Source organism: Somniosus microcephalus, chromosome 34 (genome assembly GCF_052327205.1).
Source record: "Somniosus microcephalus isolate GS21.2 chromosome 34, FLI_Smic_1.0, whole genome shotgun sequence".
In the NCBI taxonomy this organism is placed as follows: Eukaryota; Metazoa; Chordata; class Chondrichthyes; order Squaliformes; family Somniosidae; genus Somniosus; species Somniosus microcephalus.
The window spans coordinates 8,413,337-8,439,116 of record NC_141020.1 but is presented as its reverse complement, the minus strand read 5'-3'; the positions used below and the strand labels follow the sequence as shown (position 1 = coordinate 8,439,116).

The following is a 25,780-nucleotide window of genomic DNA, read 5'->3' as shown; positions in this document are numbered from 1 at the left end:
TGGAACGCGCTGCCTGAAAGGGCGGTGGGAGCAGATTCAATAGTAACTTTCAAAAGGGAATTGGATAAATACTTGAAAAAGATAATTTGCAGGGCTTTGGGGAAAGAGTGGGGGAGTGGGACTAATTGGAGAGCTCTTTCAAAGAGCCGGCACAGGCACGATGGGCCGAATGGTCTCCTGCGCTGTATTATGCTATAATGGGAAACTCGGAAATGTCTGGCTTGGGTTTACTCATAGTTTTAATCATCAATACTTGGTTTGAGGCTCTATCTTCCAACTTCAATGAGGTCCATCATGTCAATCATCTCTCCCAAGTTTTAATTTTTACCTTTTTGAGAAGTTTTCAGCAAGGCCCATGTTCGAGGATACACGAGGGTTAGAGAGAGAGAGAGGGGAGATAAATCAAGTCGTGGTGGTTAGGGGATGCTGGGAGATACTTTGAAGAGGAGGAAACTGCGACATTTAAGGAGCTCCACGGATTTGAAGCCCCGGATTACAGATAAATGAGAAGACCCACCCGCTGTGTTCGCTGACCTACATTGGCTCCCAATCCGGCAGTGTATTGATTTTAAAATTCTCATGTTTCCATGGTCTTGCCCCCCTCCCCCCCCCCTCCCTATCTCTGTAACCTCCTCCAGCTCTACAACCCTCCAAGATCTCTGCGCTCCTCCAATTCTGGCCTCTAGTGCATCCCCCCAATTTTAATCGCTCCACCATTGGCGGCCGTGCCTTCAGCTGCCTGGGCCCTCAGCTCTGGAATTCCCTCCCTAAACCTCTCCACCTCTATCTGTCCTTCTTTAAGATGCTCCTTAAAACCTGCCTCTTTGACCAAGTTTTTGCTCACCTGTCCTAATATCTCCTTATATGGCTCGGTGTCAAATTTTGTTTGATAATCGCTCCTGTTAAGCATCTTGGGATGTTTTACTATGTTGAAGGTGCTATAGAAATGCAAGTTGTTGTTGTGAGGGTTGTTTGTGTTGGGAAATGGATTGATCTCCCACCTTTTGGGACCAGATACAATCGCCACCTTTCATACAACCCATGCTTAATACGGCCAACTGTTTATATCAGGCAATTAACTGTAATCATGTTCCATCACCATTAGTGTCAATTAGAAAGATGTCGCTCACGTGTGCTGGCTACAGTGGGCAGAATTGGCATGATACCCTCTTCGAGTCATAGGGCTCGAATTTCCAAGCCCCGTGGAGGCAGGTTTGGAGGCGGGAGAGGGGGGAAAATTGCAGAATCGAGGGGCACGAACCCTTCCGCCCCCAACCCGCCTCCATGCCCGTTTCCCAGGAGGCGGGTACCCGACCTGTGCTGGGAGCCACCTCCCCGAGGCGGGAAGGGGATTAGTGCCAATTAACTGCCTGTTAACAGGTAGTTAACAGGCAGTTTTTGGCCTAATCCCTATTTTTAGCCCTGAAGTGTGGGCTTCCCGACAGCTCCAAACCATGCCAAGTTAGCGAGGCGGACTGTCGGTCTGAAGGGCTTGGAAGGTTCGAGATGTCCGGTGTTCAGGTGAGTGATGGGTGCATGTGTGCAGAGGTAAGTGTGTTTGGTGTGTGTAAAGTGTTTAAATAAGTTTTACTTCTCTTTACTTACTAATGCAGGCTTCCTTCCTTCAGGTATTGGGAGTCCCTCATCTCGCCGGCACAGAAAGCAGAATGGCCACGAGCTGTCAAAAGCTACAGCATTCAGCTTTCTGTTCTGGAGAGATTTCTAACTGAGTCTGTGGAGAAGGACTCAAGTTAGAAGTCAGATTGTCAGTGTTTAACAGCTTCACAGAGCTGTCAAATGCTGATATTTCATCTGTCAAAAGCTCTTGACAGATGAAATGTCAATCCCTGACGTCACCTGTAACCGGGTCTGTCTCTCTCTCTCTCTCTCTGTCTCTCTCTCTCTCGCCTTCACCGCACGGGAACTGCAGCGGTTCAAGAAGGCAGCTCACCACCCACCACCTTCTCGAGGGCAACTAGGGACGGGCAATAACTGCCCGGCCTTGCCAGCGGCGCCCACATCCCCGTGAATGAATAAAGAAAAAAAAACACTGCAATGCTCAATTCCCTCATTTTTGTTCTCTTGAAAGTATTGCAGAATACCGGGGAGAGCCCTGCGTATGTTAACCAAAAAAAACCCCAAAAGGTGGGTACCTGACACACGTCGTATGGAGTTCCCCCTCCCTCACCTTCAGCCAAACAACTGGATTCACCTCAACTGCAGTCAGATGAATCAGTTAAGAGGCGGAATAAGCTACCTACTCATTCTGTTACAAATTAATTATTATTCTAGTTTAAAAGGATCCGGATAGAATTTGCAATTCTCTACAATATCCCAACTCATAGACAAAACAAGACAAGAGACCAGAGTTTTGGGGCCATGTTTTAATTTAAAGGTGTCTAGTAACTCTTTACGTGGTGAAACCAATCTTCCATTTCCTCAAAGATGTCATCCCTGTTTGAGACACAAGGCTGTGGCCAAGAAGTATAGGAGTAAGCACCCGTCTCCAAAGTTCAAAGTTCATGATCTGTGATGTTCCAAGGCAGCTCGGAGTTACTTTTTTTTTCCACCCCCTCTCCTCCTCTTGTTTACTTCTGGGCTGGCATCAGGCCATCGATACTATGTCCTTTCTCCAGCTGCTTCTCCATCTCAATCATCAGCTTCACGCCATCCACCACCATCTGGACCTGTTCGACCTCGGAGAAGCCCAGACGATCGGCGTTGGAGATGTCGTAGACGCTGCCAACGGCTGCAGTGTCGACACCGCCTAGCGGGCCAAAAAGCAAATGATTAGTGTACCGTTTAACCACTTGGGTGACCCATAGCGCAAGAGAGGCCTGCATTGCTGTAGCATCGTTTCACGTCTCCCAAACATCCCAAAGTGCTTCATGTATTGCGAGTTACCTTGATGTGCAGTCGACCCTTGAATATGTTGGGAAATATGGCAGCCATTTTGTTTATATTGGCCAGTATGGCAGCCATTTTGTTTATGTTGGCCAGTATGGCAGCCATTTTGTTTGTTGGCCAGTGTGACAGCCATTTTGTTTATATTGACCAGTATGGCAGCCATTTTGTTTATGTTGGCCAGTATGGCAGCCATTTTGTTTATGTTGGCCAGTATGGCAGCCATTTTGTTTGTTGGCCAGTGTGTCAGCCATTTTGTTTATGTTGGCCAGTATGGCAGCCATTTTGTTTATGTTGGCCAGTATGGCAGCCATTTTGTTTGTTGCCCAGTGTGGCAGCCATTTTGTTTATGTTGGCCCAGTGTGGCAGCCATTTTGTTTATGTTGGCCCAGTGTGACAGCCATTTTGTTTATGTTGGCCAGCATAGCAGCCAGTCACATCCCAAATAGCAATGAGATGAATAACTAATTTATTTGATTTCCGGGGTGGCTGAGGGCGTGGGATTTCAACCAGGACGGCGGGAGACTGTTCTACCCTCCATTGTGCCACAAGATCTTCAATATCCTCCGGATTTGGCAGACAAGACCTCAGTTTAACATTGCATCAGAAGGACTTTATGGCCAACGGGCAGAGCTCACTCATCACTGCACTGGGGCTCATCGAATCATATACTGGATAAAATGTACCACGGGAGTAAAAGTACTTAAAAACATTAGTTCGCTAATACCCGTGCAAGTGTTTAGAAAGCTTTGTAAATGTTCCAGCACTTGTTATAGGTGTTCGTGACATCCACCTTTACCTCCCAATCTTCTCTTCCCTATTGCTGCTGGTGACTTGGTACCAATTCTATCCTTGCCCACTATCTGCCAACGCAGGAAAGATGTTGCATTTATTACGACACCTTACCACACCCTTAAAGACCGCCCAAAGCACTTCAGGACTTTGGAAGTGACAGGAAAACGCCCTTGACCATTTTACACACACACACACAAAGATCCCACAAACACCAATGAATGAGGGTTAATCTGGTTTTGGCGCCGTTAGTTGTGGGGGGGAATGTTGGCCAGGGCAACTCTCTGCTCTTCGAATATTGCCATGGGTTCTTCTACCTCCAGCTGAAAGCCAGCGATTCCTCAAGGTTGCATCGATGGGTCACCCTAGGTCCTACAAGTCCTGGAGTGGGGCTCAAAGCCATAATCTCCTCCCTCAGGAGGCGAGAGTGCCATCGAGTGAGCCAAACTGACGCTCTTGGGAGTCATTGGAATAACAGGAGCAGGAACGTTGGGTGAGTTTTTCTACTTCCTTATTGCAGGAGTGCCAAAACCAACTTGATCATTTCAACTGCTGCCCTGGCTGAGCGCTAATTTAGCATAGACCAGCGATGGAACCGGGAATCAAGCCAAGCTTTCTCGAGTAATTTCACCAGAGGCCTTTACCTGTGCCACGTTTCTGCAGTCTTGTTCTCGTGAGGACCTCAGGAAATTTCTCGTGCTTGCACAGGTGAGGGATCTTGACATGGACACCACCACGCAGGCCGGTTCCCAGGTTAGATGGGCAGGTCAGGACATAACCAAGATGCTCGTTCCACATAAAACCATGGCCAGCCTTTACGAAAATTTCTTCAATCTGTATCGGGGAAGAGTGTTAATAATTTTATAATGCAACTGCATTATTACATAAAATTCACAGCACACAAACAGGCCATTCGGACCAACAGGTCCATGTCGGTGTTTATGCTCCACACGAGCCTCCTTCCCTTCCCTCTTCATCTCACCCCATCAGCATAACCTTCTAGTCCCTTCTCCCTCATGTGTTTAGCCAGCCTCCCCTTAAATGCTTCTATACTATTTGCCTCAACCACTCCCTGTGGCAGCGAGTTCCACATTCTCACCACTCTCTGGGGAAAGAAGTTTCTCCTGAATTCTCGACTGGATTTCTTGGTGACTATCTTATATTGATGGCCTCTAGTTCTGGACTCCCCCCCGCCCCCCTCCCCCTCCACAAGTGGAAACATCTTCTCTACGTCTAACCCTTTCATAATCTTAAAGACCTCTATCAGGTCATCCCTCAGCCTTCTCTTTTCTAGAGAATCAACATTACCTTACAGAGAATGTACGGCACACAAACAGGCCATTCGGCCCAACTGCTCCGTGCCAGTGTTTATGCTCCACACGAGCCTCCTCCCACCCCTCTTCATCCCACCCCATCAGCATATCCTTCTATTCCTTTCTCCCTTATCTCCCCTCCCCTTAAATGCATCGATACTATTCGCTTCAACCACTCCCTGTGGGGGCGAGTTCCACATTCTCGCCACTCTCCGGGTGAAGAAGTTTCTCCTGCATTTCCCTATTGGTTTATTTATTTATTACAAGTGGAGGGGGGGGGACCGTGACCCCATTGCAAGAAAGCATCTTCCGCCCCTCGCCCCTCCCCCAATCTTCTCCTTTTGTGAAGGCGCCAACAATGCCCTCCCCTTGGACAAAGTGGCCTTTCTTCGCGTGCATTGGCTGGCTGGGCTGAAGAGTGTTGGCCGGCCTCTCAACCGTGGGGGCCATGACAATCGAGCCCAGCCATGCTGAAAACAGGGGTCACCGGGGGGCAGCTGAAAGGGGCAACTGGCGAAAACTTCCTACCGTCTTCAGGCCAACGCAGAAACGTCTGAAGACCTCCTTCATGTTGCCGCCCTTTTCCATGGAGATGACGCGGAGGTGGTCCTCCTCGTTGACCCAGACCAAGAAGGTCTTGGCGTCATTATGCCTGTTTCAACAAAACAAAAAGTGCGAAACCAAAAATCAGTCGAGTGCCAGAAGAGTGAAGTCAACAACCACAAGTGCCAGATTAACCGACCGCGCCACCTCACGCGTGGCAATACCCCCACCCACCCCGGACCCATTTCTTGGTAACTATGGAAGGGCGCCACCAACCTTTTCTCTTACCAACCAGAACCCCAATTTCGGGCCCGCAAGCCTCTATTCTGGCCTTTGAATATTTCACCCTGTCTCCTTTCTAACTCTCGGCTCTCTGCCTCCTTCTCTCTCAGTCTGAACGTTGCACTCCAGTCCCAGCGCGCATGGTGTCCTAGCAAAGGCCGGGCACCCTCAGGGGGGCCGATAACGGCTCACCCTCAATATGACGTGCAATGGATGCCCAGGTTATGTTGGGGGGTCACAGTGTCCAGACTATGCGACATACCCAGGACAACTTTGCGTGGTTGTCCCAATGCAAAGGATACCAAGGGCATGCCTATCAGGAAAGATTGAAGGCTGAGGGGTGACCTGATAGCGGTCTTTAAGATTATGAAAGGGTTTCGATAGGGTTAGATGTAGAGAAGCTGTTTGCACTTGTGGGGGAGACACCAGAACTAGGGGCCATCAATATAAAAGAGAGTCAATAATAAATCCAATAGGGAATTCAGGAGAAACTTCTTCACCCAGAGAGTGGTGAGGATGTGGAACTCGCTCCCACAGGGAGTGGTTGAAGCGAATGGTATCGATGCATTTAAGGGGAAGCTAGATAAACACATGAGGGAGAAAGGAATAGAAGGATATCTTGATCAGGTGAGGTGTTGAGGCTCGAGTGGAGCATAACATACATACGAACATACGAATTGAGAGCAGGAGTCGGCCACTCGGCCCCTCAAGCCTGCTCCGCCATTCAATAAGATCGTGGCCGATCCAATTACTCCCACATTCCCCCCTAACCCCCGATAACTTTTCACCCCCCTTGCTTACCAAGAATCTATCCACCTCTGCCTTTAAAAACATTCAAAGACTCCGCTTCCACCGCCCTCTGAGGAAGAAAGTTCCAAAGACTCACGACCCTCTGAGAGAAAAACATTCTCCTCAATCTCTGTCTTAAACTGGCCACCACTTATTTTTTTTTTTTTTAAACGGTGACCCCCCCTATAGTTCTAGATAAACGCCGGCACGGACCGGTTGAATATTCTGGTGGTCACTTACCAAATTCCTCGGCCATCGGGCCAGTCACGGGCCATTCCGGAGGCGAGGAGCAGAGGGGAAATGGGCTTGTCAAACAGGAAGTGGTCATCAATCAGCTGCTGCTGCTCCGCATCGGACATGCTGGACAGAGGGTAATATTTGCCCTTTAACTCGCCAGTCAAGCTGTTGAGAGCTGCCGAGGAGGATCAGACAATAAAACTTTTAAGTGAGGTGGCGGGTGGGCAGCAGTTAAATCTTTCGCCAAAATGGAAGCCTAACAAGCGGGTTTTGACATCCTCGCGAATTTTAGCACAAGCTCCGGCCCAGAAGAAGGAGGGCGGCGACGTTCCCGTTGAGGTGCACAGCGGTCCCGCGCAGGCGCGAAAATGTGCGCGGGCCGCGCCGCCCGTTTAAAGGGGCCACACGCGGGGAAAAAAAAATTAGAGGGGCAATTGGAAGGAGAACAAAGTTTCGACATCATTATTTTACTGGTCGATCTCGCGCGCGCACACACACACAATATTGCCCGTTCCCCAATACAATAGCAAAATACCGCGGAGGCTGGAAATCTGAAACAACCACAGGAAGTGCTGGAAACACTCAGCAGGTCAGGCAGCGTCGAAGAGAGGAGAAACAGCGTCAACGTTTCGGGTCAGACGTTCCGACGCAGGGTCCTCGACCCGAAACGTTGAGTCTTGTTTCTCCTCTCTTCGATGCTGCCTGACCGGCTGAGTGTTTCCAGCACTTCCTGTTGTTATTGGCCATCCCCTAATTGCCCCTCGAGAAGGTGGTGGTGAGCCGCCTTCTTGAACCGTTGCAGTCCCGTGTGGTGAAGGCGCTCCCACAGCGCTGTTAGGGAGGGAGCTCCGGGATTTTGACCCAGCGACGATGAAGGAACGGCCGGATATACTTCCAAGTTGGGATGGTGTGTGTGACTTGGAGTTGGGGAACTTGGAGGTGGTGGTGTTCCCGTGCGCCCGCTGCCCTTGTCCTTCCAGGTGGTGGAGGTCGCGGGTTTGGGGAGGAGCTGCCGGCTACAATTGTTACACTCCTGTTTTCCATCTAAAATGGACGAGGTTATTTAAGAAAACTTAAAAAGGAGGTGGGCGCAATTAACTGTCCATCCATTCCCCAGCTGCCATCAGGACTCCCCCCATCACTGATCACCTCACCCGGCGTTGACCTACCATCTATGCAAAGCTTCTCGATGAGACGACGCTCTCCGCGGCTGCAGTGGGGCGGCAGGGCAATCCCCTTAACGCTGCGGCCGGTCCGCACTCTGCTACTCAGGACATAGTTGGGGTCAAGGTCGTCGCCACCCTGTACGAGGTCAAAAGAAATTTGGGGGGGGTGGTCAGCCAGGGGTCACTCTCGGTTAGTTTAATCTGTTAGAATGGCAGTGCGATACGTCATCCTGGGCTTTAGGGAAACAGTTCAGAGAAGAATTTAAAAAAAGAAGCATATTGTCTAAATGGTGAGAGATTGCAGAGCTCTGAGATGCAGAGGGATCGGAGTGTCCTAGTGCATGAATCGCAAAAGGTTACTATATAGGTACAGCGAGTAATTAGGAAAGCTAATAGAATGTTATTTATTGTGAGGGGAATTGAATACAATAGTAGGGAGGTTATCGCTTCAGTTATACAGGGCATTGGTGAGACCCCATCTGGAGTACTGTGTACAGTATTGGTCGCCTTATTTAAGGAAGGATGTAAATGCGTTGGAAGCAGTTCAGAGAAGGTTTACTAGACTAACACCTGGAATGGGCGGGTTGTCTTATGAGGAAAGGTTGGACAGGCTGGGCTTGTATCCGCTGGAGTTTAGAAGAGTAAGAGGTGACTTGATTGAAACATATAAGATCCTGAGGGGTCTGGACAGGGGGGATGTGGAGAGGATGTTTCCTCTTGTGGGAGAATCTAGAACTAGGGGTCACTGTTTAAAAATAAGGGGTCGCCCATTTAAGACAGAGATGAGGAGAATTTTTTTTCTCACAGAGGGTCGTTTGTCTTTGGAACTCTCTTCCTCAGAGGGCGGTGGAAGCAGAGTCTTTGAATGTTTTTAAAGGCAGAGGTAGATAGATTCTTGTTAAGCAACGGGGTGAAAGGTTATCGGGGGGTCAGCGGGAATGTGGAGTAATCGGATTGGCCACGATCTTATTGAATGGCGGAGCAGGCTCGACGGGCCGAGTGGCCGACTCCTGCTCCTAATTCGTATGTAAAAGCAAGGAAGTTAGAAACCACTGGTTAGGCCCCAATGGAATATTGTGGCCAATTCTGGGGCATCACGATTTACGAAGGCCGTCAAGGCCTTGAGGGAGGCAGAGAAGATTTCTGGGCTAATTGGAGAGCTCCTTCAAAGGGCCAGCACTGGCATGATGGGCCGAATGACCTACTTCTGTGCTATGATACAGCACAGAAGGAGACCATTCGGCCCACCGTGCCTGTGCCGGCTCTTTGAAAGAGCTCTCCAATTAGTCCCACTCTCCCTGCTCTACCCCCCATAGCCCTGCAAATTGCTCCTTTTCAAGTATTTTTCCAATTCCCCTTTGAAAGTTATTATTGAATCTGCTTCCACCGCCCTTTCAGGCGGCGCATTCCATATGTTGAAGAACAAACTAATTAATATAATTAAAGACCAACTGTCAGTCTCACAAATAACTATTGCCACAATATACCTCCCAGACAACATTATCCCCGTACTCCTACTGGGGAAGCTGTACTCGCAGCGAGCATAGAAACATAGAAGATAGGAGCAGGAGTAGGCCATTCGGCCCCTCGAGCCTGCTCCGCCATTTGATGAGATCATGGCTGATCATCCAAACTCAGTACCCTGTCCCTGCCTTCTCCCCATATCCCTTGATCCCTTTAGCCTTAAGAAATATATCCAACTCCTTCTTGAATATATTTAATGAATTGGCCTCCACTGTCTTCTGTGGTAGAGAATTCCACAGGTTCACCACTCTCTGGGTGAAGAAACTCCTCCTCATCTCAGTCCTAAATGGCTTACCCCTTATCCTTAGCCTGTGACCCCTGGTTCTGGACTCCCCGACCATCGGGAACATCCTTCCTGCATCTAGTCTGTCTAGTCCTGTTAGAATTTTATAAGTTTCAATGAGATCCCCTCTCATTCTTCTAAACTCCAGCCAGTATAAGTCCAATCGACCCAATCTCTCCTCATACGTCATTCCTGCCATCCCAGGTATCAGTCTGGTGAATCTTCGCTGCACTCCCTCCATGGTAAGAACATCCTTCCTCAGATAAGCATGGATTAGAGTCAAGGCTACAACATTGTGGCACCAATTCTCCGACCCACGCTCCTTGCAAGGAGGGCTTCCCATTGGGAGCATGAACAATAGAATATATGGTCGACTCCTGCTCCTATTTCTTATGTTCTTATGTGAACTAGGAGCAGGAGTCGTCCATTCGGCCCCTCGAGCCTGCTCCGCCATTCAATAAGATCATGGCTGATCTTCGACCTCAACTCCACTTTCCCGCCCGATCTCCAGATCCCTCGATTCCCCTAAAGTTCAAAAAACAAAATCTATCGATCTCAGCCTTGAATGCAGTCAGCGACTGAGCATCCACAGCCCTCTGGGGCAGAGGATTCCAAAGATTCACCACCTTTGAAATTGCTGGGCGAATCCCACTTGGGCTCACTGTTCATGTTATGATTTTAGTTCCATTTTACCGGACTGAGGAGATCCTGCCCTTTCACCGGCCGAGGGGACCCATAACAAACCCTTGTCTATAAGGCCCAACTGTCTGCAAGATCAGTGAGACCACACCTGGAGCACTGCGTACAGTTTTGGTCTCCTTATTTAAGGAGGGATATACTTGCATTGGAGGCAGTTCAGAGAAGGTTCACGAGGTTGATTCCTGGGATGAAAGGGGTTGACTTATGAGGAAAGGTTGAGCAGGTTGGGCCTATACTCATTGGAATTTAGAAGAATGAGAGGGGATTTTATTGAAACATATAAGATACTGAGGGGGCTCGACAGGGTAGATGCAGAAAGGATGTTTCCCCTCGTGGGGAAATCTAGAACTCGGGGGCACAGTTTCAGAATAAAGGGTCGTCATTTTAGAATTGAGATGAGGAGGAATTTCTTCTCTCAGAGGGTCGCAAATCTGTGGAATTCTCTGCCCCAGAGAGCCGTGGAGGCTGGGTCATTAAATACATTTAAGGTGGAGATGGACAGATTTTTGCAAGATAAGGGAGTGAAGGGTTATGGGGAGCGGGCGGGGAAGTGGCTTTGAGCCCAAGATCAGCCATGATCTTATTGAATGGCGGAGCAGGCTCGAGGGGCCAAGTGGCCTATTCCTGCTCCTATTTCTTATGTTCTTAATATGCATCCATATTGGTGGAGGCTCCTGGAACATTGCTTTGCTACTCTCGTCTCTCTCTGCTGTGCTACACATCATTCCTCCCAAATTCAAATATGCCTTCCTCCTCCCTGTGTTGAAACGAAAGACTCATTTCACATCGTCTTTCCTCGGATCTCAAACATGTGGAACTCCATGCTATCTTCAGTCTGTGCTTCCCTCCTACAATCTCCTACTAGGAGAGTACAACTATCAGGAAAGACCGAAAAGGCTGGGGCTCTTTTCTCTTGAAAAAAGAGAAGGCTGAGCGGGTGACCTGATAGAGGTCTTTAAAATCATGAAGGTGTTCGACAGGGTAGACGTAGAGAGGATTTGGGGGAGAGGGTCAGTGCTGGGGTCAATCCTTTTTTTGATATACATATATACAGGAAACTTTCTGGTATCCGGCACGGACGGGACCGAGCTGGTGCCGGTCTATCAACAATGCCGGAGAATCGAGCGCGATAGTTAAAAGATATGGAGCTCAGCGCTCCGTCTAAAGCAACAAACCCTGTTGCTTAGCTTCAAAACAATCAACACAGCTTGCAAGCGTCTCTGTAGCTTAGCAACAGCTTCAGTTAGACGCTTGCACAGCCAGAAATGAGTTTAAAAAAGTAACTAAAAGTAAAAAAAGTTATCTGAACCGACTCCTGAATTTTGCTGGTTAACCGACATTTCCGGTTATTTAGTGGCCGGTTAATCGAAAGTTTCCTGTAAATGACCTGGATATTGGAATACAGAGTAGAATTTCTAAATTTGCCGATGACACCAAACTTGGGGGTGTGGCAAACAGTGAGGATGACACCAAACTTAGGGGTGTGGCAAACAGTGAGGATGATACCAATTGATTGCAACAGGACATAGAAAGGCTAGCAGGATGGGCAGACAAGTGGCAGATGGAATTTAATAGAGAAGTGTGAGGTGATGCATTTTGGCGGAAGGAACAGGGAGAGGTAATATACAGTTAATGGCACAGTTTTAAAGAGTGTGCAGGGACAGAGGGACCTGGGAGTTAATGTGCATCGGCCCCTGAAGGTGGCAGGACATATTGAGAGAGTGGTTAACAAAGCATATGGGATCTTGGGCTTCATAAATAGAGGTATTGAGTACAAAAGTAGAGAAGTTATGCTGAACCTTTATAAAGCGCTGGTTTGGCCACAACTGGAGTATTGCATTCAGTTCTGGTCACCACACTTTAGGAAGGATGTGAAGGCCCTTGAGAGGGTGCAGAGGAGATTTACCAGAATGGTTCCGGGGATGGGGGATCTTAGCTACAAGGACAGGTTGGAGAAGCTGGATTTGTTTTCATTAGAGCAAAGGAGGTTGAGGGGTGATTTGATAGAGGTGTACAAGATTATGACGGGTTTGGATAGGCTAGACGGGGAAAGGCTGTTCCCACTAGTTGATGGTACAAGGACTAGGGGACACAGATTTAAGGTTTTGGGCAAGAGATACGGGGGGGATGTGAGGAAAAACTTTTTTACGCAGCGAGTGGTGAGGACCTGGAACTCGCTGCCGACGGAAGTGGTGGAAGCGGAGACACTCGATGTTTTCAAGGGGAGACTGGATAGGCACTTGAGGGAAATAAACTTGCAGGGCTACGGGGATAGAGCGGGGGAGTGGGACTGACTGGATTGTTCTACAGAGAGCGGGCACGGACCAGATGGGCCGAATGGCCTGTTTATGTGCCTGTAAATTCCATGTATGTCAATCTTCAGGCTCTCAAAACCAAAGTTCGGTGACAAACTAACCACCAACAACAGATTTATTTCCGTTTCTTTTCAATCTTTTGGTGTTGTCCTGGTCTGCGGATCATGGCCCTTTCGCCCAATAATAAAGAAGGAGACAGTCAAAGCCTCCAAACAGCCAATTACAAACCTTCAGGTTCTCATGGTTCAGGTCGGTCTTGTGCTTGTCGGTTGGCTTATAGCCGCCGTGGCGATCCTGAATGACGGGATCGAAGAGGGCCTTGAAGACCTCGTAAGTCTCCTCGTCGCCAGCAATGCAGCCCACAGTCATGATGAAGGGATGACCTGAGGGACACCAACAAAAAGCCCGTTACAGTAGATAACCAGCGCGGGATAGCGATCAGACCGATACATCATTGCCCCGTGTTACGTTAGTGTACATAATGGCGTCGACGCTGCCTTCATGTTTTATATGAACTATCCGAGGTAGAAGACCTGTGTCACACTGAAAACGCTGCCCCCTTTCCCACACATCTTTCCTGTTCCCTCCTCCTGTTGGCAGGAAAGCCGCTTGCCCTCCCGATTCCAGCTCTTACAGATCAGCCACGAAGGACGGGTGAGCAGCGAGCGAACCACCCACCGCAGTCTCCTTACTCCAATAAAGGTTGGATGAAACTGTTGGGACAATATGGTCCCCAACGAGGCAAAGAGTGCCTTTTAATCAATAAAAACAATGATTTACTCCCCCACCCACCCCAACAATTTACAATGAAACGCTCCCTCAATAGCCGGCTGCCCAGCGGGACCTCCGGACGGCTAGGCAGCTGCGACCCTTAACGGAAACACTGGCGATGAGGTGTATCAAAGAGATCGGGGGTGAGGCACTTCGCAACAACCTGTGCTTCTACTGGAGGTTGTACAGGAAACTCTCACTTTACTGGCACCTAAATAACCATAAATCTCTGTTAACCGGCAAAATTCAGGAGTAGGTTCAGGTAAGTTTTACTTCATATTAGTGGCCGTTCCTGGATCTGTGGCCGTGTAACCGGGGTTCCTGCACTTGTTGCTAAGCAACAGGGATGCTTGGTCTGTGGCCGGGGTTCCTGCACTTGTTGCTAAGCAACAGGGACGCTTGGTCTGTGGCCGGGGTTCCTGCACTTGTTGCTAAGCAACAGGGAAGCCTGGATTTGTTGCTGTGTACGGAGCTCTCGTACCTTTTAACTATACCTCTCTGTAATCCGGACTTTTTGATAAACCGGCACCACGCCGGTCCCGTCGGTGCCGGATAAAAAAAAGTTTCCTGTAGTGGGAGAACTATAAAGGAACGTGTTTTGGGGGTGTGGAGTGCAGCGCTGTGTTGAACCCCCGCCCTTGCCCTCACCTGGGTTGTCCACGCCAGTCTGGATGGCATCGTCAATGGTGAAGCCGCTGGGCGTCTCCTTGTCCCGGAGTTGTTTGTAGATGTCCAGGGTCAACACCTTGGCCATGTGGTTGTTATGCTGGGAAAGGTCAGGGAATTCGGCCTCGGCCGAGTAATTCAGCTTCCATTTGTTGTGAGTGTTACCGAAAGGCATGATTGTAGATTGACCAAGTCCTGAAGGGCAGCAAGCAGAGAGGAACGTCAGGCTGCGATCAGTTCGGTTCTTGTTTTTTTTTTACACACAAACATACGGACAATCAGCACGCGCTGCGTGCCAGTCCTGGGCACTGCACCGTAGAAAGGATACATCGGCCTCGGAAGGAGCGCACCTTCACCAGAATGCTACCAGGGCCCCAAGGCTAAAAACATGAGGAGCGATGACATAAACTAGGCTTGTATTCCCTCAAGTATAGGTTAAGGGGGTGACTTTGATTGAGGTTTTTAGGATTTCGAAAGGAATTGATAGGGTAGCTGGAGAGAAACCTTTTTCTCCACCGGTAGGGGAATCTGGGACAACCTTAAAATCAGAGCCAGGCCACTCAGGAAACCCTTCTTCACTCAAAGGTCGGTAGAAGTTTGGGACTCTCTCTCACAAAAAGCAGGAGATACTGGTGATGTAAGAAAACTCACTAAGTACTTGGTTTGAGTATAAAACAAGGCTTTAATCAACTGTTTCACAACCATGAGATTCTAGTTACATCACTAGTTCCTGGTTACAGAAACATCCTGAGCAAGCTGGGCCCACGCCCGAGTATTTATACTTTCCTTGGACGGCGCCACCAGCTGGCCGCCCAGTGTTATCTCATGAGTCATTTCTACATGAATGGTAAGATTCATGACAACTAGCTCAATTAATAATTTTAATTCTGAGATTGATAAGATTATTTTGCTAGCCGAGGGTATTAAGGGATTATGGAGCCATGGTGGGTAGGTGGAGTCAGGTCACACAGATCAGCCAGGATCTCACCGAATGGCGGAACAGGATCGAGGGGCTGAATGGCCTCCTCCTGTTCCGATGTCCCTAATGACGGACAGGGAAAGGCCCCCTGGTGCCTCCAGCCTGTCCCCCCACAATTTGTAGCTAACCGCTCAAATACTAACTGCTGTGCATCACCTCAAGGAACGTTCCAATGTTCCACTGAATCAGTTTGCAATAAAACACTTAGCAAAAGTTTTTTTTTTTAAATAGAATTTATTAGATGGTATCACGTAAGAAATAGGAGCAGGAGGAGGAGGAGCACGGTGGCATAGTGGTTAGCACTGTTGCCTCACAGCGCCGGGGACCCGGGTTCGAATCCGGCCTCGGGTGACTGTCTGTGTGGAGTTTGCACATTCTCCCCGTGTTTGCGTGGGTTTCCTCCGGGTGCTCCGGTTTCCTCCCACAGTCCAAAGATGTGCGGGTTAGGTTGATTGGCTATGATAAAATTGACCCTTAGTGTTAGGGGGATTAAATACATGGGGTTACGGGGATCGGGTGAGATATGTGTCAGTGCAGGCTCGATGGGCCGAAATGGCCTCTATCTGCACTGTGGGGTTTCTGTGATCTGTGATTCTGTGATTTGGCCCCTTGAGCCTGCTCCGCCATTCAATAAGATCATGGCTGATCATCGACCTCATCTCCACTTTCCTGCACTATCCCCATATCCCTTGAATCCCTTAATATTCAAAAATCTATCAATCTCAGCCTTGAATATACTCAACGACTGAGCCTCCACAGCCCTCTGGGGGAGAGAATTCCAAAGATTCACCACCCTCCGAGTGAAGAAATTCCTCCTCATCTCAGTCCTAAATGGCCGACCCCTTATCCTGAGACTGTGGCCCCTGGTTCTAGACTCCCCAGCCAGGGGGAAACATCCTCCCTGCATCTACCCTGTCGAGCCCTGTAAAGATTTTGTACATTTCATTGAGATCACCTCTCATTCCACCAGCAACATTTAATCGCAATTCGAAAATGATAACTAAACCGCACTTAAGGGAAAGCGAAATAAACAGACGAGGGAGAAGGGAATCGAAGGTTAGGCTGATGGGTGAGATGAAGCGAGATGGGAGGAGACTCGTGTGGAGCATAAACACCAGCATGGAACAGTTGGGCTGAATGGCCTGTTACTGTGCTAAACATTCTATATAAAAAAAAAGGAACTAAAAATATATGTTTTTGTTTTAAATAGTAAAGTTTGGAGTGAAGAACTTATTGATGATTGTAAGAACTTTCCTAATCCTCATTTGTCTCAATGTAGAGGGTCTTTCTGGTTTATTTTAATACCACATAGTCCTCTGGTATGAAGGCATCCTTCGGGGGGGAATTTTCCCAACCCTGGGGAGGCGGGTATGGAGGCGGGACTGCCGGGAAAATGGCAGAAACTGGGAGCGGGCACCGACCTCGCTCCCAACCCGCCTCCATGCCATTTTCCCGGGAGGCGGGTCCCCGAGTCGCGCAGGGACCCGTCTCCTCGAGGCGGGAAGGGGATTAGAGCCAGTTAACTGCCTGTTAACAGGCAGTTTTGAAGCTTTTCCCCATTTTACGCCTGCAGTTGCGGGCTTCCCGACGGCTGCGAACCTCGCCAGGGTCAGCGAGGCGAGCAGTGGGTCTGCGGGGGTGAGAGGGGTCGAAATGTCAGCTGTAGAGGTGAGTGATGGGTGCAAGTATGGAGAGGTAAGTATGAGAGGTGAGTGTAAAGTATTGGAAAAAGTTTCCTTACCTTTGCTTCTTCCTGGTGGTGCCTCATCTCAACGGCAGAGATGACAGAATGGCTGCTGCACTCTCAGATGCAGCAGCCATCTGCTTTCTGCTGAGGAGAGAGGTCTTGGTGAGCCTGTGTGCAAGGGCTCACCTTAGAACAGAGATTGTCAGTGTTTGATAGCTTCTCAAAGCTGTCAAACACTGACAATTCATCTGTCAAAAAATTTGACAGGTGAAGCGTCATACGCGGATGTCATCTGTCACCGGCTTTCCCTTAGTTGGCCGGTAAGGGCGGGCTTAACAAGGCCAATCAAGGGAAAATAGCGTGGGTTGGTCAGACGTTGCTGGGGGCGGGACTGAAACCCGTAAACCGGAAGTCTTGCTTCCAGCACGTCTCCACTGAGAAAATCCGCTCAGAAATACTCAGACACCCTTCTGCACCCTGTACCACCCAGTAAAGAGAGACCTTTACCCCGGCTTCCTAGGCAAGCGACGAAAGAATGGAGGTTACTCCGCGTTCTAGAACGGAGACCATCATCCCATCTTTTTAAAAACCTAGACTCAAAACCCGAGCCGGAGATGAATGGACACTATCCTGGTGTCGTGGTGTTAAGTCAGTAAATGCTCACTGTCACACGTTCCAGAACTTCATCGTTGCTCTGTGTTAGAACTGGTGTGCTAGAGCATATACAGATGGTTATATTTGCAATTAATACTAAATATATACAAAGAAAGAACTTGCATTTCTATAGCGCCTTTCACGACCTCAGGAAGTCCCAAAGCGCTTTACAGCCAATGAAGTACTTTTTGAAGTGTAGTCACTGTTGTAATGTGGGAAACGCGGCAGCCAATTTGCGCACAGCAAGCTCCCACAAACAGCAATGTGATAATAACCAGATCATCTGTTTTTGTGATGTTGATTGAGGGATAAATATTGGCCCCAGGACACCGGGGGAGAACTCCCCCTGCTCTTCTTCAAAATAGTGGCCGCGGGATCTTTTTGTCCACCCAAGAGAGCAGATGGGGCCTCGGTTTAACGTCTCATCCGAAAGACGGCACCTCCGACAGTACATCACTCCCTCAACACTGCAGTGGGAGCGTCAGCCTGGATTCAGAGCTCAAGTCTCTGGTGTGGAGACTTGAACCCACAATCTTAAAACAAAACCCTGCAATATTCTCTCCCGAAGTCAATGGTTTTCGTCCGAGTTCAGTTCCATGGCGTCCAGTATTTATTTATTTTTATTCGTTTATGGGATGTGGGTGTCACTGGCAAAGCCGGCATTTATTGCCCATCCCTAGTTGCCCCTTGAAAAGGTGGTGGTGAGCCGCCTTCTTGAACCGCTACAGTCCATGTGGTGAAGGTGCTCCCACAGTGCTGTTAGGGAGGGAGTTCCAGGATTTTGACCCAGCGATGATGAAGGATCGGCCGATATATTCCCAAGTCAGGATGGTGTGTGACTTGGAGGGGAACTTGGAGGTGGTGGTGTTCCCATGCGCCTGCTGCCCTTGTCCTTCTAGGTGGAAGAGGTCGCGGGTTTGGGAGGTGCTGCCGAAGAAGCCTTGGCGAGTCGCTGCAGTGCATCTTGTAGATGGTGCACACTGCAGCCACGGTGCGCCGGTGGAGGAAGTGAATGTTTAAGGTGGTGGATGGGGTGCCAATCAAGCGGGGGCTGCTTTGTCCTGGATGGCGTCGAGCTTCTTGAGTGTTGTTGGAGCTGCACTCATCCAGGCAAGTGGCCTAGGATGGTATTGCTGGCAGGCTATTCGACCATGGGGTGCCTCGGCTAAGCCCAATTCTGTCCTCAACCAACATCTACACCCATAGCCTTCTGCTTTAATAAGAACTTCAAAGGCGTCCCTTAAATAGGTTACAACACTCGATGCCGAAGAGGAGTCCCAAAGCCACAAGTAACCCAAATTAATTAAAGTTGTAGGCGATTACTGACGGTCATTCCTTTTGAATAAGATAGCTAATAGTGCCTGGGGTTTTGTTTTGGGCGGTGATTTGGTAACTGGGTGGTCTGAAATTCCCCCATCAATTCCTTAGGAAATATCCGGTCCGGAAAAGTGCACGTATCGTATCCGTAATCAGTGAGGACACACACAACAACAACAACTTCTTGTATTTATATAGCGCCTTTAATGTAGTAAAACATCCCAAGGCGCTTCACAGGAGTATTATAAGACAAAAAAATTGACACCGAGCCACATAAGGAGAAATTAGGACAGGTGACCAAAAGCTTGGTCAAAGAGGTAGGTTTTAAGGAGCGTCTTAAAGGAGGAAAGAGAGGTAGCGAGGCGGAGAGGTTTAGGCAGGGAATTCCAGAGCTTAGGGCCCAGGCAACTGAAGGCACGGCCACCAATGGTGGAGCGATTATAATCAGGGATGCTCAAGAGGGCAGAATTGGAGGAGCGCAGATATCTCGGGGGGGGGGGTTGTGGGGCTGGAGGAGGTTACAGAGATAGGGAGGGGTGAGGCCACGGAGGGATTTGAAAACAAGGCTGAGAATTTTGAAATCGAGGCGCTGCTTAACCGGGAGCCAATGTAGGCCAGCGAGCACAGGGGGTGATGGGCGAACGGGACACATTGAATAACACCAGTGATGTCGTTAACAGAATAGATACACTGATCACAATACATCATGACATGAATCAGTCATTCATGAAAGAAAGACTTATGAAATAATACTGAGCGAACTGCGGGTGTCGCTGTCCAGGGAGAGTATAAATACTCGGGCACGGGCCCAGCTTGCGCAGGACATTCTTAACAGGAACTAGTGAAGGACACAACTAGACCTCCATGTTGTAAAACAGTTGATTAAAGCTTTGTTTAACGCTTAGACCAAGTGCCTAGTAGTTTTCTTACATCACATCATCCACGACACGCACTGCAAAAATGACATTTTAGCATCGACTATTTTCATATTTCAGTCAGATTTTTAAAAGAATATTTGAACTTCACGATACAATGGTCGTGAGGTGCTGTGTTAATTTTAGCAGTCAAGATCTTGCAGCACAGTCCATTCTTAAATAGGATTAATGCAGCGTTGCGCTAGAATAACCCGAGATGTTTTCTGAGATTATGGAAATTTATATTACTTTAGGAACTGCTATTGTGTGTGTGAACTGGGTGAATAACTAAGTCTTGTCATTTATCTCATTAATCTCATGCTTGTATTCCTGAGGTTTGCTGTTGTTCCAAATGATTTTCTTCACATTTACCCGTGCTTATTGTTACACAGAATCATAAAAGATAGCAGGAGTAGGCCATTCAGCCCCTCGAGCCTGCTCCACCATTCAATGAGATCATGGCTGATCATCCAAACTCAGTACCCTGTCCCTGCCTTCTCCCCATATTCCTTAATCCCTTTAGCCTTAAGAAATATATCTAACTCCTTCTTGAACATATTTAATGAATTGGCCTCAAGTTAGTGGTATCTTCGCATTCTTCTCTTGCTGAACAGTGTGCGAGGATTCGAGGGGCTGGTTGACAGTCGGACAGGGTGGCGTTGTTATCGCTTCCGTATCTTCACGCTATTCCCTTGGAGAACAGCGTGCAGATTGGCAGGGCTGATTAACAGTCGTGAACGTCACTGCTCCTCTGCTATTTGGTGCGTGGGTCCCTTTAACTGGCTGCCCGGCCCATTCGCTTTTTTAAAATAATCGCTTAGCGGGAACGTTGGGGAATGCTCTTTCACGTAACCACCCAATGAGGGGGTGGGGGGGAGAAAGGGATGGGTTTCATGGATTTTCCCCACGACCCCATACGATAATGGGCAGGAGGCCACCCACAGCCCGCTGGCTGTCAACCTGGAATCCCGAGCCGGAACTCCCGCCGGGACTGGGATTCGAACTCCGCACCTTCCGACTCATTCCGGGAGTGAGGCGGCTGAGCTGAAGAAATGCCGCCTGCACTCGACAAGAAGCAATGTGTAATTGCGCGCCTGTCCAGCAGAGGGAGCCAGTCGCAGACACAATGGTGCCAGTCAGAATAAGGCATTCACATTTCCACAGCGCCTTTCGCCGCCTCAGGACGTCCCAGAGCGCCTCACAGCCAACAACGCACTTTTTCTTTGAAGTGCAGTCACGGTTGTAATGTAGGAAACGCGGCAGCCAATTTGCGCACAGCAAGATCCTATAAAACAGCGCTGAGATAATAACCGCACAGCCTGTTTTTGTTATATTGGCTGAGGGATAGATATTGGCCGGGAAGCCGGGGAGAACTCCCCCCAGCTCTTCTTCCAAATAATGCTATGGGATCTTTTAAGTCCACCGGAGAGAGCAGACGGGGCCTCGGTTTATCGTCTCATCCAAAAGACGGCACCTCCGACAGTGCAGTGCTCCCTCAGCACTGCACTGGGAGTGTCAGCCTAGCTTTATGTGTTGAAGTCGCAACATGACACAAACACACACAGAAGTGTGAGTGTGCAATCAACTCCAGTGCAAAAAGTGCGGCCGTCCCTGGAATAGAAGGTGCTTCGGATAGCCCCCAAAACTCTTTAGTGTCACCTACCCCTCCCTCCTCCCGCTTTCTCTCCTGCAGGGTTCCCTGGAGCCCTCGCTGGGGTACGGGAGACACAGGTACTGGCAGGACCCCCCCCCCCGCAGCTCACGCGAGGAGCCCATCCTCGTGCGTGTGCGAGCCCAAGCAGTGAGGGGTGGGGGGGGCAGCCTGTCACCGGATGGGAAAGGAACCTCAGCAAATCCGGATCAGTGTCAGCTGTGGCTCAGTGGGCAGCGCTCTCTCTCTCGCCTCGGAGTCAGAAGGTTGTGGGTTCAAGTCCCACTCCAAGGACTTGCGCACATCAAAAGCTAGGCTGACACTCCAGTGGAGTGCTGCACTGTCGGAGGTGCCGTCTTTCGGATGAGACGTTAAACCGAGGCTCCGTCTGCCCCCTCAGGTGGATGTAAAAGATCCCACGGCCACTATTTCGAAGAAGAGCAGGGGGGAGTTCTCCCCGGTGTCCTGGGGCCAATATTTATCCCTCAACCAACATCACAAAAATAACATGATCTGGTCATTATCACATTGCTGTTTGTGGGAGCTTGCTGTGTGCAAATTGGCTGCCACGTTTCCCACATTACAACAGTGACCACACTTCAAAAAAGTACTTCATTGGCTGTAAAACGCTTTGAGACGTCCGGTGGTTGTGAAAGGCGCTATAGAAATGCAAGTCTTTCTTTCTTTTTTTTAACCACACACACACGCTTTCTAACCGGGGCGGGGGAGGGGTAGAGGCACCAGGTTGCAATCAAGACACTGGCCAAATCCTGCTGCAAATCTTAATGGCGAGTTCACGATCCACGCAGGTACGAATGCGTTAACTGGCCAGCAAGGTCCGGGGCTGAAGAGATGCAAACCTCCAGAGTTTGCTGGTTGATTTACGCCGCATCAGCGGTTTGCGTTGCAGAAATGGCATCGTGCCCTTCGACGACTTGTTATTTTTAGGAACTTGCTGGGTTTACATATTAATTGACCATTAACCTCACTGCAGAAAGCTGGGTTCATAATTAGCAACCCTTTTAACGGCACATTAATTGATAATGCAATGTCAGTCAATTTAGATGGTTGCGTCTCATTCCTGCAGGTAGTAAATTGTTGTTAGAGATTTAAAAAATTTTACATTTCTTTCTTACTTTTCCTTTCTGTCTCTTTTTTACCCCCTCGCTCTCTCTTAATCCAATCTTTCTTTCCTTCTCTTTCTGCACCCGATTTGACTTTAATTCACCCGATTTCCTTCGCCATCGCTCCTCTTAAATCTCGTGGGTCAAGGAGATAGATTGTTGAGATAGCTTTGGCAATATGGTTCTCTGTAAACTTTCATGCCAATAAAGCATTTTAATTGGAATTGGAATTGGAATTGTTGGTCCCCCCGTTCAGTGTTTCCCCGCTCCCTTTTTAAAACGGGCGGCGCGGCCCATTCCCATTTCAAAGCCGGTGAGCCGGCTGCGCTGGGACCCCCCCCCCGGAGCGCTGCGTGGGCCGCGCGGCTTAGTGGGGACACTGCCGTCGTTCACCAAGGTCCCAGATGAACCCGTTGCCCTCGCCGCTGTCGGCTCGCACTCCCCGGCAAGTTACGGCGCAAATTATATGCGAGCTGGAGGGCGAAGGGGGAGAAGGTCTAACCGACGGCGATACGCCGCGAGATGCCCCACCCTAATCCAGCCTGATTTGAGACCAATTGAAGCCCCCTTTAGCCCGACTCAAAGCACCTAACTGAACCGAATGGCTCGCCAACCTGCAACTCAAGTAAGTACAGGTGTAAAATAGTTTTTTTTTGCAAAGCTTGCACAACAGCCACACTTCTGATTGCACACCCAACGGAATTGTCTGTCATTTGCATTAGCTGAAACCACTGAACCACTGCGCTGCCGATTGCGCCCAGGAGAACCCGCCCGCAGCTTGGAAATTTGTGCGAGCGCAGACGCTTGCGCCAGAACTTGCTCCTTTTTCTGTTGAGAGTGTGTGTGTGTGAGTCCTACCGTTTCCGATCGCCCTGCGGACGAGCCTGCCCCTTCTTGCAACTCCTTTGGTCAAGTGGAACATGTCAAGCGGACTACAGCACAAGAAGGCTTAAGGCTTGGGGGTTCAAGACTCGCTTCTCCGCCAAGGGACCCCCGCAAACTCCGGCGGGGGAGAAACACCGAGTGGATGATATAAGCCAGAAAGATCAGGCTTGCTGCTAATAGTACTGGTGTTGGGTTTCTGTTTGCGAGCGTGTGCAATGAATTGGAATTTTTTATATATATAAAGCAAGATAAATTAAGAATGCAAATTAATCTGATCACCAAGCAGGAATTGTTGGCGAAAAAATAACCTTTAAAATGCAGATATATTTGAACTAGAATCGTTCTCTCTGCTCTTAAAAAGTGCATTTATAAACGATGCCGTTTTCTGAAGCGGAATTTTGAACATTAATTCTTGCAGGAAAAAAAGTTGCATCAAATATGCAATTTCCTGAGAGTTCTGTTCCCAACTTTCTCCTTTAAAATGCTGCATTCTGTCTAAAATCATGAATTGAGTTCTCCTTGTGTGTCCCGCAGCCGTGCAGATTTTTAAAAGTCAAACGCCAAAGCCCAAAGCTGACTGACTTTTTTTTTGCATTAAAAAAAATAGGTGTTCAAAGATATTTTTCGCCTCTCGGTGAAGATCTGATCTGCAAAGCGACTCCATTTGTCTTCAACGACTCTTACCTGACCCAGGGAAACTTTTCACCGATCACACTGGTTCTGGAGTGGTTGTCCCCTGCACTGTCCTCACACCTAGCGCTGGAATGGGTGACCCAGGGTGTTGGGTGCTCGCTTTGGTCCTTTTATGCTCAGCCACTCTTCCGCTCAGCCCTTCCTAAAAGGTCACTTTGCCCAAGTAGGGACTCCGGTGACGCCTTGGCCAGACCTTGGGTAAGCTGAGCAGCCTTGTGACCGCAAGCCCCTGTCATTGGCTCTCCTGTTTAGAATTTGCCAGACCCAGCTCTTTGAGGCCCAGGGAAACCAAAAAGAAAAGACGTGCATTTCTACAGCACCCTTTCACGACCTCCGGACGTCCCAACGCGCTTTACAGCCAATTACGTACTTTTTGAAGTGCGGTCACTGTCGTAATGTAGCAGCAGCCAATTTGCGCAAAGCAAGCTCCTGCAAACAGCAATGTGATGATCACCAGATCATCTGTTTTTGTGATGTTGGTTGAGGGATCAATATTGGCCCCAGGACAACTCCCCCTGCTCTTCTTCGAAATAGTCCCGTGGGATCTTTTACATCCACCTGAGAGAGCAGACGGGGCCTCGGTTTAACGTCTCATCCGAAAGACGGCACCTCCGACAGTGCAGCACTCCACTGGGAGTGTCAGCCTAGATTTTTGTGCTCGAGTCTCTGGCGTGGAGACTTGAACCCACAACCTTCTGACTCAAAGGCAAGAGCGCTGCCCACTGAGCCACGACCGACACTATGGCATGGCCAATCTTCCAGAATTGGCCTGGAGTCTCCAGGGATTGAACATTAATGCCAGCAAAGCCCGAGAGAAAAAGCATCAAGGGCATTAGAAAGAAATGGTGTTCTTTTTCTGTTTGCATTTTCTTCAAATACTTGTGTTTATTAGTAATAAAAATATTGGAGATGGGGGGGGCAAGGGTGTTTGACTGACAGTCAAGAATCAGCCAATCGGGTAACGAAGAGTCTATTCGCTTTCCGATTGGCCGTGGGAGGGTGGGGCAGTTAGATGGGCATGTCGGGTGACCAATGGCAGAGTGTGGGGGCGGGGCAGTTAGAGGCAGGAGGTCATGTGATAAACTCCCTGGTGAGACCACACCTGGAGTATTGTGGACAGTTTTGGTCTCCTTACCTAAGGAAGGATATACTTGCCATAGAGGGAGTGCAACGAAGGTTCACCAGACTGATTCCTGGGATGGGGGGATTGGCCAATGAGGAGAGATTGAGTAGGCTAGGCCTGTATTCTCTAGAGTTTAGAAGAATGAGAGGTGATCTCATTGAAACATACACAATTCTGGCAGACAGGAAGCAAAGAGTTGGAATAAACGTTTTTTTTTCCGAGTGGCAGGCAGTGACTAGTGGGATACCGCAGGGATTGGTGCTAGGACCCCAGCTATTCACAATATATATTAATGATCTAGACGAGGGAACTAGATGTAATATCTCCAAGTTTGCAGACGACACAAAGCTGGGTGGGCGTGTGTGCTGTGAGGAGGATGCCGAGAAACTCCAGTATGATTTGGACAGGTTGGGTGATTGGGCAGATGCATGGCAGATGCAGTATAATGTGGATAAATGCGAGGTTATCC

The 25,780-nt window shown here is 49.0% G+C and overlaps 1 protein-coding gene across 1 annotated transcript; it reads right to left on the bottom strand.

Annotated features, from left to right (window-relative positions):
* Positions 1 to 2,369: 2,369 nt before the first annotated feature.
* LOC147096726 (creatine kinase M-type) lies at positions 2,370 to 24,288 on the bottom strand. Its single transcript, XM_085973334.1, has 8 exons — positions 24,180 to 24,288; positions 14,267 to 14,479; positions 13,076 to 13,230; positions 8,030 to 8,162; positions 6,864 to 7,035; positions 5,538 to 5,661; positions 4,341 to 4,530; positions 2,370 to 2,767 (listed from the first exon to the last, which is right to left on the bottom strand). The coding sequence occupies exons 2-8, from the start codon at positions 14,457 to 14,459 to the stop codon at positions 2,589 to 2,591; spliced, it is 1,146 nt and encodes a 381-aa protein (XP_085829460.1). The 5' UTR covers positions 14,460 to 14,479; positions 24,180 to 24,288; the 3' UTR covers positions 2,370 to 2,588.
* Positions 24,289 to 25,780: the final 1,492 nt, after the last annotated feature.